The sequence below is a fragment of the Panicum virgatum genome, chromosome 7N, assembly GCF_016808335.1.
Source record: "Panicum virgatum strain AP13 chromosome 7N, P.virgatum_v5, whole genome shotgun sequence".
NCBI lineage: Eukaryota > Viridiplantae > Streptophyta > Magnoliopsida > Poales > Poaceae > Panicum > Panicum virgatum.
This window is the reverse complement of record NC_053151.1, coordinates 50,254,643-50,271,161: the sequence shown is the minus strand read 5'-3', so window position 1 is coordinate 50,271,161 and position 16,519 is coordinate 50,254,643. Positions and strand designations below refer to the sequence as shown.

The 16,519-nt window shown below is 45.4% G+C and overlaps 1 protein-coding gene, 1 long non-coding RNA gene and 1 pseudogene across 2 annotated transcripts; 2 read left to right on the top strand and 1 right to left on the bottom strand.

The window, feature by feature from the left end:
* Window positions 1–20: 20 nt before the first annotated feature.
* Window positions 21–1,773, top strand: LOC120683718. Its single transcript, XR_005678890.1, has 2 exons — window positions 21–766; window positions 1,546–1,773. It is a non-coding gene; the product is annotated as an uncharacterized LOC120683718 (long non-coding RNA).
* A 9,874-nt stretch (window positions 1,774–11,647) lies between these two features.
* Window positions 11,648–14,474, top strand: LOC120682823 (AT-hook motif nuclear-localized protein 9-like). Its single transcript, XM_039964853.1, has 5 exons — window positions 11,648–12,743; window positions 13,269–13,336; window positions 13,449–13,616; window positions 13,768–13,938; window positions 14,038–14,474. Exons 1-5 carry the CDS (start codon window positions 12,179–12,181, stop codon window positions 14,266–14,268), a joined length of 1,203 nt encoding a protein of 400 aa, XP_039820787.1. The 5' UTR covers window positions 11,648–12,178; the 3' UTR covers window positions 14,269–14,474.
* On the bottom strand, window positions 14,402–16,329 carry LOC120682824 (annotated as a pseudogene).
* Window positions 16,330–16,519: the final 190 nt, after the last annotated feature.

The window sequence follows — 16,519 nt, the reverse complement described above, 5'->3', positions numbered from 1 at the left end:
CCGCCCTGTCCCCCAGGCCCATCTCACGTCCAAAGCGTGACAGGGGCGCTGCCTGGTGCTTGCCATGGCGAGGCGAGGCGAGCAAAGCAACAGCCATCGCCCAACTCCATGCCCTGTAGCTCTCGATCACCTGCTGCACCTGCACCTGCACCTCCTCTCCCCATCGTCTACCTCGCTAGCTCTTGCATCATGTGTTGGTTGCCTTGGCACCATGCGACCTCCTCCTCCTCCTCTCTCGCTCCTTCATCCCCAATCCAATCCATGGCGTTCCTTATATATAAATCCCACTCTTCTCCACCCCTAGCTAGCTAGCCTAGCTACCACCGCGCCAAGCATGCATCATAATCATATACCAGGAAGCCGCATCGATCTGCCTAGCAGCAGCAGCAGCACCAGCAGGCTGCTTCTTCAGTTGTTCCTCTCTTCACTCAGGAAGCTAGTGGAGGACTCCAAAGGGATCGCATTGATCTAGCTCGCTGCTCACCATCCGCCGCCGCCGGCATGCCGGCGCCGCGCGCGAGGACAAGATCAGTGCAATCCCTTTGGAATTTTCCACTTGCGCCTCCGCACGCACGCCCTCGGTATCCGCGCCGCCGCCGTAAATCTCCTCGATCGCCGAGCAAGGTACATACATACAGTATATATATGCAGCCAGCCAGCGACCCAACCCGCCAAGATACTAGACATTTGGAGGAGGACTAGACATTGCTCACCGCCGGTAGGGTTCCAGCAGGCCCTCTGACGACGAATGCATCCTGGGCGTGAGGTAAGTAGCTAGTAGTATTAATTTTGGGTTATTACTACTGGTTCGCCCCCAAAATGTGATGATTAGACAAAGGGCCAGCCGGCAGAGAGTGAATTCTGATTTCATTGCAAAGTAATTAAACGTTTGATGCATGTTTATTAATTTCGTCTGTTCTTCTTATTTCGCTCTTCGTACGTGTTCTTCATTTCCGCTTGACTATGTCTATGAAATCTATTTGATAACCAAGTGCAAGTGGTGAGAAAAAGGAAACAAAACGATAGTGGGCCGGGGATGAAACGTGGAGAATCGGTTTTAATTTGCATCAACTTTATTTGCACGAAAAATTCATAACCATGTTGCCAATCCGCATCTCCTTTAATTTCTTGGTGGGCAGCAGCTACTGATGACCATCTGCGTGCTATTCCCTTTCGCTCATTTAGCATCCCGCAACTGATTGCATATATGCCTCTAAAATATCTTTCTCTTTGAGAACACGTTTAATTAGGCCCACCCTAGCTACCCCTAATTAAACGTGTTCTGAAATTGGTCTGATAATCACCAATTTCAAATGAAGGTGAAAAATTGAACATATAAAAGGATGCGTCAACATGCATGAAGTAGTACTAGCTAGGACGACTGGCCTGCTCTTCTTCTTCCTAACAGGATCCGTACGTTTACCCCTGCTTGTTTGGCAAACCCCATAAAAGAAGTGATTATTCGTTCGAGGTCGTTGTTTATCATCATCATATTGCATACATGCATCACTAATAACATGGTTAATATGTAATTTGTGCATGCAGAGAAAGATCGATGTGGCAGTGGGGCTAGCTCTTTATTAATTTCTCTTTGCCAGTTAGGGTAAAAGATGCAAGCAAAGCCCGGACAGGTTGCATGTATGAGGATTGAATATGCCTGCGTGCAGCTCCAGATCACTCGACTACAGCGGCACTGTTTGGTTTAGTAGCATAGACTTGTAGACAACTTTGACTATTAATTAGAGATATTAAATAAAAAAACTAACTTCACAACTCCCGTGCTACTTCGCGAGACGAAACTAATGAGATCTTTGACCGCATAATTAGAGTATGGTTATTGTAGCATTACTGTAGCCAATCATGGTGGAACTTGACTCATTAGATTCGTCTCGAAAAGTTATACCCATCTGTGAAAAATTTTGCAAATAAACTTCATTTAGTACTTCATGCATACAAAATTCTTTTTATAGCGCAAGTAGCGCTAGTGAAACACAGAGCCCGCATAGTATCTTGCTTCGATCGATATATATCGTCTCTTCTCTGTGTCCTTTCTCCTTTGTCCAAATATATACCAAACTTATTCCTCAGACACTGCAGTCTCGCACTAGTGGATATAGTATGCTGCTGCTTAATTTATTTATATTTATTGCGCGCCTGCACGCACGTTTCTGGTCGATCTCGATGGGATGCATGATACACTATAGTATATCTAAGTTAAGACATATTGTAGTGTCACGCGGATGACCATTTCATGTTTTAATTATACAATACACTGCACACACGGTGATCATTTATAGGATTATTTTTTTATATTGAACTAGTAGAGCTAATTAAGTTACTGTATATAGATCCCGTTTGACATAGCTTCATGAGCAGCTTCATGGACAGTTTATGCCAAATGGTTGTTTTGGACTAGATTCAACCTTGAAGCCAGCCATGAAGTCGGCCATATGCTTCCACTAGCGGGATGAAAATAAGAAACATGGATTCACCAAAAAGAAGTTTTTTGCCAAATGTTTTTCAAAATAGTTTCAACTTCATCAGAGAAGTTGCTTCACCAGAGAAGCTGCTTCACCAATTATTTCAAGAGAAACGGAAACTATACCAAGGAGGGCCATAGTTGATCATGGTTGAGCTTTGTGTACATCCACGATATGATGCAATTAAACAGCTGGTTCTTGTTACAGTTAGGGATGGCACCGTGGGTGCTGGTGCGTCCGCAAGCAGATCTGCGGGGTTGGCGAAAACCCACCCGCGACAGACCCGTGGGTGGATTTCTGCACCCATACTCGGACCCGCCGGGTTTCGGGTGTCTGCGGGTGTGGCAACAAATATAATAAAAATACACGGATCTATCAATTTAAATAGTCAAACAACACATTTCCATATGTAAGTTCAAAGTAACAAATAACAATTCAGCATAGCAGCACCACGACAAATCCACAATTAAGTGTTACATCCACGTATTTATATGCTCGACATTGCTAAATGGGCCGGACCGATACTATCTGGGTTGGGGTTTAAAGGTATGGTGCGGGTGCGGATTCACCCGAGGGTGAAATCCTAGACCCGCACCCACCGGGTCTAAAATCCGCGGGTACCCACATCCACGAATGCAATTGCCATCCCTAGTTACAGTTTATTCATAGCTGAGTTGTATGTATGTTACAGTTTATTGCACTCTACGACAGATAGAACGCTCACAAATGACTAAGTTGTTTGTTAATAATAACAAAATGTACTACAATATAGTCTCCATAAGGCAAGGCAAGGCAAGCCGTGGGTAACAACCATTACTGATGGGTCTGTTTGCCGTGTGCCTGGTGTTAGGCACTCCGCAAACATTGCATTTTTGCCGAGTGTCTGCCATGGCAAACGGCAAACGCTGATAGCCGGACAACAACCGTTACTGGTGGGTGTGTTTGTTGTGTGCCTGGTATTAGACACTCTTCAAACATTGTATTTTTTTCGTGTTGTTTTTTGCCGTGTGTTTTTACTTGAGGCATGCGGCAAATACGGTCTTGCCATGTGTGGTATGTTTGCCGTGTATTTCTTAAGCCGCTCTTAGCAAACTATCTTTTTGCCGTATGTCTGATAAAGTGCACACAACAGAAAAAAAATTATGCACACGGCAAATGAGCTGTTTCCGGTAGTGGCAGTGTTCTACGAAGGACAACCTGAAAACAAACGCACGTTTATAACTGACTTACTGCGATCGGTTTTGTTCATGATGAGAGATGAGATGTGACAGAAATAAAATCAAGGATTAATAATACATACAGTAACTATTATTACCTACCTGGAGACGGATCTGAAGAGCTGTACACTGCGTGTAGCTAGACATGAACGTACAGCTAACAGCTAGCTAGTGCTGTGCATGGTGCCGAGACAGAATTGAGCAGGCAAGCGACAAGTTGCATTGTGTGGGATCGGATGAGATGGAGAGGAAGATGGAAGAAGCAAGTTGTTAGACGAGCCAAATATAATATAAACCTGAATGCGGGTAGGGTTTCAGCTCATCAGAGAACACAGGTTTTTTTTTTCTTTAGGGAAAGAAAACGAGCTACATAATGACGATGTCTACCGATGCAATTTGAATGCAAGCCTGTTTAGAATTTGTTGGCAACAGCACGGCCTGGCAGCCTTGTTGCTTGTGCCGTATGGAAGAGTTGGGCCTGGCAGCCTTGTTTCTTGGGCCGTATGGAAGAGTTGGGTCTGGCCGCCTTGTTACTTGGGCTGTATGGAAGAGTTGGGCCTGGCAGCCTTGTTTATTGGTCCGTATGGAAGAGTTGGGCCTGGTAGCCTTGTTGCTTGGTCCGTATTGAAGAGTTGGGCCTGGCAGCCTGTTTACTCCATACGAATGAATCGGCCGGCCATCCTCGAGGGCCGTAGGCGTAGCTTTCGTAAAACAAGTTGCGGAGCCGAGAGGGATGGAGAGGAGAGAATTTTTTTATTTTTAATATAATTTTTAATCAAAGTTATGTATTAATACTCTGGATCTGATAAATTACAAAACTAGAGCACAATTGTCTACCCAGTAGACGTCTAGCCAGCAGACGAAATCTAGAGAAATTATCTACCAAGAGGACGAAATACAAATATTTCATCTAGCAAGAAGACGAAAATAGATTTCATCTATCCAGTAGACGAAATATATTTAAAATACAATTTTTGGCAATTTTCGTCAACTGTGCATGATTTTAAATGACGAAATATAGATATTGTCTATCCATGGGATGAAATCTAAATATTATCTACCCACTGGACAAAATCTAGATATTGTCGAAATTTAGTAAATTAACATTTTTAGCATTATTTGTTGTGTGCTCTATATTTTGAATCTATTTTACAAAGTATATTTTGATATAAACTTTATTTCTTTTCTATTATAAACTGTGTAGTCGTAATGTGAACTATCAATGTACTGCAATTAGTACGGCAAACTAGGCAAGAGTCATAAATTCCCGGCTTTTATAAAGATAACGATCACAAAGCAACGAGCCATTGCGTCTGTAGTATAATTGCAGTACTAATATTTATTACAATTGTAGTAAAGACACAATGACATGTTGCTTTGTGATCGTTATCTTAATGAAAGTGGGGAATTTATGGCTCTCGACTAATTTGCTATATTAATTGCAGTACATTGATAGTTCACGTTACGACTACACAATTTATAATAGAAAAGAAATGAAGTTTATATTAAAATATACTTTGTAAAATAGATTCAAAATATAGAGCACACAGCAAATAATGCTAAAAATATTAATTTACTAAATTTCGTCCAGTGGGTAGACAATATCTAGATTTCATCCAGTGGGTAGACAATATCTATATTTTGTCATTTAAAATTATGCACAGTTGACGAAAATTGCCAAAAATTATATTTTTAACGAAATCTATTTTCGTCTTCTTGCTAGATGAAATATTTGTATTTCGTCCTCTTGGTAGATAATTTCTCTGTTGAATTTCGTCTACAGCTGGGTAGACAATTGTGACCTAGTTTTGTAATTTATCAGATCCAGAGTATTAATACGTAATTTTGATTAAAAATTGTATAAAAAATAAAAAAATCTGAGAGGAGAGGGATCAGAGCGGCGCAGCCAGAGCAGCGTAGCCACAGCAGCAGGCACCTAGATCGGCCATGGAGTACCATGCGATGATGATTGCATTGCTCAGATGAGATGATCAAAGGGAAGGGAATTGAAGCAGGGATCTATCTGATGAGAGAGGCTAGGCTGGTGAATGGTGATGGACGCGAGGAGCCAAGCAATGAAGCAATGCAAATTGGGCGCGGCGGTCGCTGTTGGTTGGTTGGTTGGTATCTCCTCCTCCGATAGATATTGATAGATCCGGCCTTATCCTGTCAGCGGCTGCACTTATCCATCCCTTCCACACACCAAACCAAGCAAGAATCGCCATAGATTTCGATCTGCATGGTGGTGCACTGGAAGTGATGGCTACTCCGCTCCGATCCACTGGCCGCATAGACAGCAATTAAAGCTAAGCTCAGTCAAGCCCTGGCATTCCATTCCATCCCCAATGCCGGGGGGCTCTGCCTCTGTACTCATCAGCTCGTTGCTGTTGCTAGGCACACTAGTATTTCACATGGTCAACGGGTGCCCAGGTTTCCATCCGTCAGGCTACACCATGGCTGTGTTTAGACTTTTTTTGGTGTAAATTTTTGGAAGAGAATTTTATTATTTTGGAGCACTAAATAAAGTCTATTTATAAAATTTTTTGCATTGATGGGTTGTAAATCGCGGGACGAATCTAATGAGCCTAATTAATCCATAATGAATTTATAATTAGCGGATGGTTACTGTTGCAAATCATGGAATAAGTAGGCTCCTTAAATTCATCTCGCGATTTACAACCCATTTTGCAAATAGATTTTATTTAGTACTCCATACATGTATCCAAACATTCGATACGACGTTTTTGGGTGTAAAATTTTGGAATCTATGCAACCTCATCATCTATGGGTCCACGCTTGATTTTTTTTTTCTCGGCAACAAACTAACTGTTGTTTCTTCTAGGCTAGGCCTAGACCAAGCCTGTCCACAGATTGACGACGGCGTTCCAGGGGGAACACAGGAGGGCGCGGCCAGGAGGGGTTGCCGCCATCGTTTTTGAGTTGAGCGCGAGGTGGCCGCGGGTCGGCCTGCGCGACGGCGTTCCAGTAATCCAGTTGGTTGCTTGGCACGCAGCAGGGCGCTTGCCTTGCGCTACTACGGACGACGGGCCGGGCCAGCCACCGTTTGTGTGGTCCGGCCACAAGTTGCGATACACATCCATCGAGATGGAGCGAGGCGAGCAAGGTGAGGTCGATCGGCATGAGCACGACTGGGCAAGTGGCAGCCACTTGCATTGTCCATGTATCTCGTCTATCTGCCGTTGCGTTGCGAGCGGATCGGATCGGAAAAGGACGCCACTTGGAATGGAATAGTAGTAGATATTTGTTGCAGCTAGCTACCTAGCTAGCGTTAATTGGTGACTCCAACAACTCGACTGAGGCAGCAGATCGACAGGGAGTGTCCATAGATCATGCATGTCAACATGGCCTGCGTGCATGCCCTGCCTAATTATTCAGTGGCTAATCGGATGGATGCCGTCCTGCTACGAGCTCGCTCTGCCCTTGGATGCTGGGTCGACGTCGATCGTGTACGTCTTGTGCTGGCCTGATGCATGGGATCGCAGCCCGCCTGCCGGCCACGGCCGCTCAACCACAGATCGATCGATGGATCCATCCATCCACGCAGACAGTTTAATCAGAATGAAACAAGGAGCGATGGCTGAGCTCATAAACATATATATTCAAGGGCATCACGGATTGTATTGATCTACCGGTAGTCCGGGACATGCTATGATCGAGATGGACGGACTATTGTTTCGTGCAATATATGCATATAGATGTGCATGGTGCTAGCTAGTGTATATATATAGCATATTATATACCAAATTACCCATGCATGACCAAGACGGTTAGAAATCTAGGCAATTTTCGGTATATTTTAATTTCAAAATTAACAATGTAATTAAATAATATTTCCATGACTATGGTGAGTGAAACTAAGCATGTGTAAGTGTTCAAAATTAACATTAAATCGAACAAAATGAAACATATGAGTTTCAGATTGTACCCCAAGACGTGCCGGAGACACCGGTTGCGTCGTTACCAGCTGGAATAGACATTCTATTCGACTGTCATTGCTTTATGTAGCCGAACGACATCGATGCAGGAAGATGTTCGCAGTGCAGTCCCACAAACCACGAACGATCACCAGGAAGTAGACGAAGTAGTCGTTCGGGTTGCCGGGATGTAGACGAAGTAGTCGTTCACGCCGCCAGGAAGTAGCCGAGGTAGTCGTTCAGGAGCGAGCAGTCGCGCCCCAAAAACGTGATTGCCCGCTATCCCGTGTAGGACCTTCAGCGAGTAGAGGTTCCGGAGGCCTGCTCTCGCTAGAACTGTGCGCGCAGTGCTAGTGATGGAGATGGCAGAAAGCAGTTGAGGAAGAAGGGAGAGGTCTCCTAAGCAGGAGTACCTGAAGCAAGTGCTTGTAGTGCGAGGAGGGGCTGGTTTATGTAGGCGTGGAGGTGCTTCAGATTCAACGAACCTGGACGCTGTAATTGGCTTTGATGAGCGGCAGTTACTGGTGAATCACTGCCATCAGTTACTAGTAATGGTCAAGGACATGATTCTCCAGTCATTACTGTCAACGTTTATTGTCTCTGATTTCATCTCAGCACATCATGTCGCACCGCACCTACACGTCATGTCACGTTCGGCCGGCCGCGCCACGCACACGCACTGCCCGTCCGGCCGCGCCGTGCCACGCCACGCCCACGCCCACGGCCTCGGCCCGGCCCAGCGAGGCAAGCGAGTGCGCGCGCGTGTGGTTCATCGACCTCCTCTTATCAGCTTCACAAGTGGTGTACATAGAGTCCACCCTTTAAGTCGGTTGAGATCCTCCTCAAATCTCGATACGGGTTTCCATTATAGACTGACTCACGTGGGTTTCAAGCCCAATTCCATAGATGCATTGTCTATCACATTCCGTGAAAGACCCTTTGTAAACTGATCTGCCAGATTTTTAGCCGTCTGAACGTAGTCCAAGGCTATTACTCCGGAGTTTCTCAATTTTCTGATAGATTTCAACCGACTTTTCACATGTCTTGATGACTTCATGTTATCCTTTGAACTGTTCACCTTGACAATCACCGTTTGATTGTCACAGTTCATTAGAATTGCCGGTATCGGTTTTGCAACTATCGGCAAGTCCATAAGGAGCTCACGAAGCCACTCAGCCTCAACAGTGGCGGTATCTAATGCTGTGAGTTCTGCTTTCATAGTTGACCTCGTTAAGATAGTCTGCTTGCAAAACTTCCAGGAAACAGCTCCACCACCAAGTGTAAATACATATCCACTTATGTCCTTTATTTCATCAGCATCAGAAATCCAGTTTGAATCACTATACCCTTCTAGTACCCTAGGGTACCCGGTGTAGTGAATTCCATAGTTCATTGTGCCATTTAGATAGCGCATTACTCTTTCAAAAGCCTTCCAATGATCATCTCCCGGGTTTGAAACGAACCGGCTCAGTTTTCTTATAGCAAACGAGATGTCAGGTCTTGTTGCACTAGCTAAATACATCAATGATCCAATGATCCTTTTGTTCTTCCTTAGAATTAAACTGGCATCATATGGTGTTGAGACAGGTTTATAGTCGCTATAACCAAGACGACTTAACACCTTCTCCACATAGTAAGACTGTGTAAGAATCACCCCACCATTGCTCTTTTTTACCAATTTTATATTAAGGATAACATCAGCTTCTCCCAGATCCTTCATATCAAAATTTTAAGATAAAAAGTCTTTGACTTTCTTAATCACATTAAGGCTAGTGCCAAAGATCAGTATGTCATCCACATACAAGAACAAAATCACTCCTTCAGCCTCACCAAAGCGATAGTACACACATTTGTTAGCTTCGTTCACAACAAAGCCAGCAGACGTCAAAGTTCTGTCGAAGTTTTCATACCACTGCTTAGGCGCTTACTTGAGACCATATAAAGATTTCAACAACTTACAAATCATTCCTTCTTGACATTTTGATACAAACCCATCTGGCTGATCCATATAGATCTCCTCTTCCAACTCTCCATTGAGGAAAGCTGACTTAACGTCCATCTGATTAACGAGAAGACCATAAGAGGCTGCCAAAGAAAGTAACACTCGAGTTGTGGTCAATCTGGCAACCGGTGAATAAGTGTCAAAGAAATCTTCTCCTTCTTTTTGGGTATAACCATCGGCTACAAGTCTAGCCTTGTACTTTTCAATAGTACCATCTGGCCTAAGTTTTTTCTTGAGCACCCACTTGCATCCAACCGGTTTACATCCATAACGACGTTCAACAACCTCCCAGGTTCCATTAGACATAATAGAAACCATCTCACTCCTCACTGCTTCCTTCCAATAGTCAGCATCAGGAGATGAATATGCCTCTTCAATGGTTCTGGATGTATCATCCATGAGGTATACAATGAAATCATCACCAAAAAACTTCACAGCCATTTGTCTCTTGCTCTTTCTAGGAGCATCATTGTTATCCTCCTCAGGATTTTCCACAAATGTAGGTTTATTGTGTTCTATCGGCTCAGCAGAGCTATCATCCTCGATGAACTCTTGCCTAGATGAATTTGTTCCATCTCTCATGGGAAAAATGTTTTCAAAAAATATAGTATCTCTGGACTCCGTTATTGTACCAACATGCATGTTAGGTACTCTGGATTTCACTATTAAAAATCTATACCCAACGCTGGGAATAGCATAACCTAGAAAGACACAATCCACAGTTTTAGGTCCAAGCTTACGTTTCTTGGTTATTGGCACACTTATTTTTGTCAAACAACCCCATGTACGTAAGTATGAAAGTGTTGGCCTTTTTTTCTCCCATTCCTCGAATGGTGTTATCTCTTTATTCTTTGTAGGAACACGGTTTAGGACATGACATGCAGTCAATATAGCCTCACCCCACCATTTCTTGAAAAGTCCCGCTGCATCTAACATGGTGTTAACCAAATCAGTTAGAGTGCGATTCTTTCTTTCGGCAACCCCATTTGACTGAGGTGAATAGGGAGGCGTCCTCTCATGAATAATACCATGTTCCTCGCAGAATGAAGTAAATAAATTTGAGAAGTACTCGCCACCACGATCTGACCTAACTCCTTTGATCTTTCTCTCAAGTTGGGTTTCTACTTCAGCTTTATAGATTTTAAAGTAGTGTAAAGTTTCATCTTTTGACTTCAACAAATAGATGTAACAAAATCTAGTGCAGTTATCGATCGAAGTCATGAAATATCTTTTACCACTTTTTGTCAACACGCCATTCATTTCGCACAAATTGGAATGAATTAATTCTAAGGGTGCCAAGCTCCTCGCCTCCGCGGCCTTATGAGGCTTTTTTGGGTGGGTTAGATACATCTAACCCTGTTCTAACCTTCATGTTTGGATACTTTAGGGTTAGGTGGCCCCAAAAAGCCAAATCTAACTCTAACCCAAGAATCCAAACAAGACCCTAAAAGTATCCAAACAGAAGGGTTAGATTAACCCACTCAAAATATTATCCCCTCCAACGGGTGCTTATTAGGGTTAAATTGGGATGGCCCTACCTCCCCTCCCTCTCTCCCCTTCCAAATGGCAGGAAAAGTGTTTTTATTGTGCATCTAACCCTTCAATCCAAACATCTCTTTGGTTAGAGTTTGTTTATGGTTAATCATGAGTTGGATATTAACTCTAACTTCTAACTTAGTTAGTATCCAAACAGAATCCGAGAAGAAGTGTTTATTAAGGTAGGATCGTCTGCATATTCTTTGTACTGTACGTGAGGTTATATCCAATTATTTTTTTACTGCACGTAACGTGATACTCATAGTCATTTTTGCGTGGTCCTCCAAAAAGGTCGTGGACCTGGAAGTGTGGAAAAGTCTCTCTGGTAATGGTTCCAGCGAAGCTGAAGGATGGAAGAGAGCGCGTGGTGGTGGTGCGCTGGCTGATGGGTCGGCAGGCACTGTGGCGTGGGGCTGGCGGTTAGCGACAGGCCACCGCCCGCGGACGGAAACGACGGCGGCGCGAGCGAGGAGAGCGGCGGAAATCGGGGCGCCGTTGCTTTTCGTCGGCCGCACGGAAAATCTTATCGCCTCGCGCGCGGCTCTGCTTTGCTTGCTTGCTGGTGCCCATCGCCCCATCCATCCTGAAAAACACAGCGCCGCTGCCGTCAGCTAGCCTAGCCTGGCTAGCCCCCTCCTCCTCATCGCATCGCATCGTCTCCCTCCGCTCCGCCTCCGCTCGTGTAGGCAGGCGGGCAGGCAGGCCAAGCCAACCGCGTCGCGTCATCTTATCTCTCTCCCATCATTTCATCTGATCTATCGTCTCATCTCCTATCCCCTTTTCCTTTCTCTCTCCTCCTCCCCATCCTCCGCTCCGCCTGCCCATGCCCGTGGTGCTCCTGCCTTGCGCGATTCTCCAGCAAGGCCAAGCCGGGTGTACCTCCGCCGGAGGAACAAGAACGCTCGCTCGCGGAGACCACACAGCGTTCCTGTGATTCGCAGGTCGTGATCGGAGCCGGAGAAACAGAGCGCCGGAATAAAGCTTCGTCCTTGGGGGCGACTTCCATGCATGGATGGCAAGGAACTCATCTCACCGTCCGACCTGCAGTCATTCTACCAGCAGCACCAACAGCAGCAGCAGCAGCACCGGGCCGCGCTCGCCGGCGGCGCCGCCCATAGCCCGTCCTCGCTGGCCGGCATGCACTCCGTCATCCGCCCCATGCCCAACATGCCCAACATGAACATGAGCGCCACCGCGATCCTCAACTCCATCGGCGGGGGCTCCCTCGCCGGCATGCAGTTCCAGATGGACACCGCGCCGCCGCCATTGATGCACAACAGCACCATGGGCTCCGTCTCCGCCTCCGCCTCCGGCACGGTCCCGCCCGCCCCGGCCCCCGCCGAGCCCGTCAAGCGGAAGAGAGGGAGGCCGCGCAAGTACGGGCCCGACGGCACCATGAAGGCGGCGGCGCAGCAGCAGCAGCACCTCGTCAGCGCGCCGCCGAGGATGGGCTCGTCCATGTCAGGCCCCGACATGCTGGGCACCCGGGGGATGGAGGACCCGGCGCAGAAGAAGCGCCGTGGGAGGCCACCGGGCACCGGGAAGAAGCAGCAGACGTCGCCCTCCGCCGTAGGTAAGTGGACCGGCTAGCTGATCTTTGCCCTGGTCTTTTAATAATTACCGAATAGTAGATGGTTTATTTTCCCAAATCTGAAATATAATTCCAAACGACTTTAAAGGGACACTTTGTTGAGGTGTTTTTTTTATAACCGTTTCGATTGATATGTACATGGAAGCCAAATCTTCTAGCTAAAGAAAGTATAAACATGTCAGATTTTGCGGTGTCAATTGCACCTTTCTTTAACGAGTTGGAGAATCATTCTGTGGTATCAGAATTTGTAGGTTTTGCTTTCTCCCTTTTTCCTTGTGCCACCGTATCCAGAGCCTGCAAACCATGTCAAACTCAGCTATAGACCAATGTCGTCCATTCATTGTCTGGATGAAGAACATGTTAATTCGGGCAAGCCAAACAGGAAACTGAAAAACACGTTTTGTCAGCCAGCTCAGAAATCAATGGTAGTATAAAAGAAATCATGGGAGAAACTGAAGACAGCGTTTTCTATTCTGTCGCCTGACCATGATTTGTGTCGTGTTTCAGGCAATGCGTTCGCTGGTTCAGCTGGAACGAGCTTCACTCCGCACATCATCACGGTACCTCCTTCAGAGGTGCGCCGGCAATGCATACTGCTGTTTCGCTGCACTTTGTTGTGCTCTTGACGTTTCAAGAAAATGCAGCATCCCCGTTAGTTGTTCTTTCTGACAGTCGCCGTTGGTGCAGGACGTCGCGGCGAAGATCGCTGCCTTCGCGAACCAGTCTTCAAGGGCGGTGTGCGTCCTCTCGGCGACGGGGTCCGTGTCCAGGGTCGTGCTGCGCCACCCGGGCGACGCCTCCCCCATGACAAGGGTTCACTCGTCGCCGCCTTACAAGAACGCGGCCATCTACGAGGTACGTGCCCAGCGCAATGCAACTGTAATGAACTTGGTGGAATTCAGTGAAACTTCCAGGGAAATCGTCCCTGGCAGCCGCCACGTTCCAAATGGGGCCTGATGCTTTTCAACTTATACTAATAACTCTTTGCACGTTTGCATGATTGCAGGGTTTCTATGAGATCCTAAGCCTAACCGGCTCTTACAACCTGGCCGAGGGCTCACAACAGGGGCAGGGCCAACAGCAAAGCGGCGGACTCAGCGTCACGCTCTGCAGTCCGGAGAGGAATGTGATTGGAGGTGTTTTGGGTGGCCAACTGGTAGCTGCAAGTACCGTGCAGGTAGCATACACAAAATGAATGGATGAAGTGGTTGCTTACTGAATGTTCAGACATGAATGGAGCTTACAATATAATTTTGGCTGGCCTATATAAATGCAGGTTGTATTGGGGAGCTTTCACCAGGGAGGGTCGAGATCCAAGTCGAAGAAAGCGGCGAAGCAGGCGGCCTTCAGCCCGGACTCGCTCACCGGCGGGCAAGAGGCGTCGCCCAGCCCCGGCCACAACCAACAAAATCTAACGCCGCCCTCCTCCGTAACAGGAGGGTGGCCGACCTCCGGGATATTTGACACCAGAAGTTCCACCATTGATATCAACTCATCTAGAGGCTAGCTCATTTGTCGATAATTCCAGTTCTCTCTCGCCAGAATTTTCTGTTTGCACAAGAATACCCAAACCATACTTCCAAATAGCTTATTCGGTTTTTTTTTCGAGTAAATTGTTATAGAATTCAATTCACTAGGCGTCGCTCAAATGTTCTTGCTTATTCGAATCTGAAGATGCCCCTTCTTCCTTGTATCATGTGCCATTCCCAGTCATGCAGTCTGGTATTAGTACAATTTTCTCCTCCCTATTCTGATTGCCGTGACAATTGCTTATTCCATCGCCAAGGAAACGAAATGCAGCGAACACCGTAGCATAAAAAAGCAGGCAGCATGTAACAGAACCGCATGATGGTCTTCGAGTCCACACAGAGCTCTAGGCTTCCAGAAGCTTCTCGATGTCATTCTGCAGAAACGACGTCAACCAGGTGAATCACCATGTTCGTGCAGAGAGCAGATTATTATGTCTTGAACCATCACCTCAATGCTCAACGGGGAGCTCATCGGTGCAAATCTGCCTTGGACTTGCCCATCTTTGTCAACTAAAAACTTGGAGAAGTTCCACTTTATGCGCTCTCCAAACAGACCGCCTTTCTCTGACTTGAGGAACTTGTACATGGAGCGGCATTGCTGCCGTTCACATCAACCTGCTTGACAACACTGGGTCTATTTAGATTGAAACCATTGGTTCCATGCTAGCAAACACCAAAAATCAAGAAAGGTTCTTCATTGGATATACCTTGCCAAAAATAGGATACTCAGCTTTGAAACGGGTGCAGGCAAACTCAGCAATCTGCTCATTGGTATCTGGCTCTTGTCCACCAAATTGATTGCATGGGAACGCCAGTATCTCCAATCCTAACCAGAACAGAAAACGGCAAAGATAAATGGGACGTGCAGAGAAAACAAAGTTTTGGGTTATTGGCTCTACTGTTGAGAGCAAGTTATGCCAACATCAGAACAGTATAAACTTGTTAAAAAAATAATGATAGGATATAACAGGAAAAAAGGATGCAGCAGACTCCATTTCCAGATAAATGCTAGCCCTAATGATCTGAGCGTCCACAATAGCACGAGGAAAATGAAAGAATCCATGCAATGCGAATTTGGATAGAAGTCCAAGGGACACTGGAATTTACACTTTGTATAAAGTAAACAAGAAATAGATTAATTGAGTTCCCCAAAGAAAATGGAGAAGCCCTCCCTACAGTTACAGATAAGCCAAATCAACTAGTTTGGTTTTGACACTAGTCGCAGCATGCTCAACCAAGGAATAATAGCTATCAGGTTCTGGTTTCAACTGTTCTCCAAACAACTGAATCAGGATCTGCTCATACTACAAGAAAGTTAATGGTAAAATCAGGAGAACACTGCTTATTTGCCGTTGTTACTTTGAGCCTTGAGGGAACTAGAAAAATACATGCAATGGATAAACGAAAATTACCTTTGTCCCCATATTTCTGATGGAGTGATCCCAACTCAGTATAGTTGGAATTCGTCAGACCGCTACAAGAGTATCAAAGTCAGGTAGAAAAACACACACAAAAAGAATGAAAAACTCGATAAACCATCTAAATGAAAATTTAAAAATCTAACCATTGGGAAGCCACATTCACGATAAGCAGAACCTTCCCCTTGTATCTGCTAAGCTCCACATCATTTCCCTTCGAGTCCTGGAAAATAAATTGTGGAATTCAAGATTTCAAATACCATAACTGTTAAAAGAAAACCAAGAATTTGGATTTTGTTCTATTCTTCATACATAGTACAAGTGCACTCATTAAACAAAGCAATGCAGTCTGTCAAAGTTTCACATATAAACGAGGACACATTCGATGAGAGAAATGGATGCCAGAAAGAAATCAAGGGCAGGATGGAGACTAGAGTCTAGACCTTCACGACGAAGTCATGGACAGAGCTAGCAAGCTTGGCCGAAGACTCCGCCGCACCCATCTTTGGTTCAAGCAATGTTCAAATGTTTTCTTGGACAAGGTGCTGGAGAAAGGATTGTTTGTAGAAGAAAGTAAAGTGATAATACTTGGAACGAGAGGAACAAAATTATGGCAACTGGCGAGTACCTATCATGGAATTTCGTTCAGCATTTCAGAAAACATCCCCTTTAAGAATTCTCCCTTTTTGCTGTCCAGATGCTTTCCCTAGATGCTAATGCCAGCCACACACAAATAAAAGAACGAAGTGATACTTGCCTGGGCTAGTTCTGAATCACAAATAATTCAATAGCAGATAATGATACACTGAAA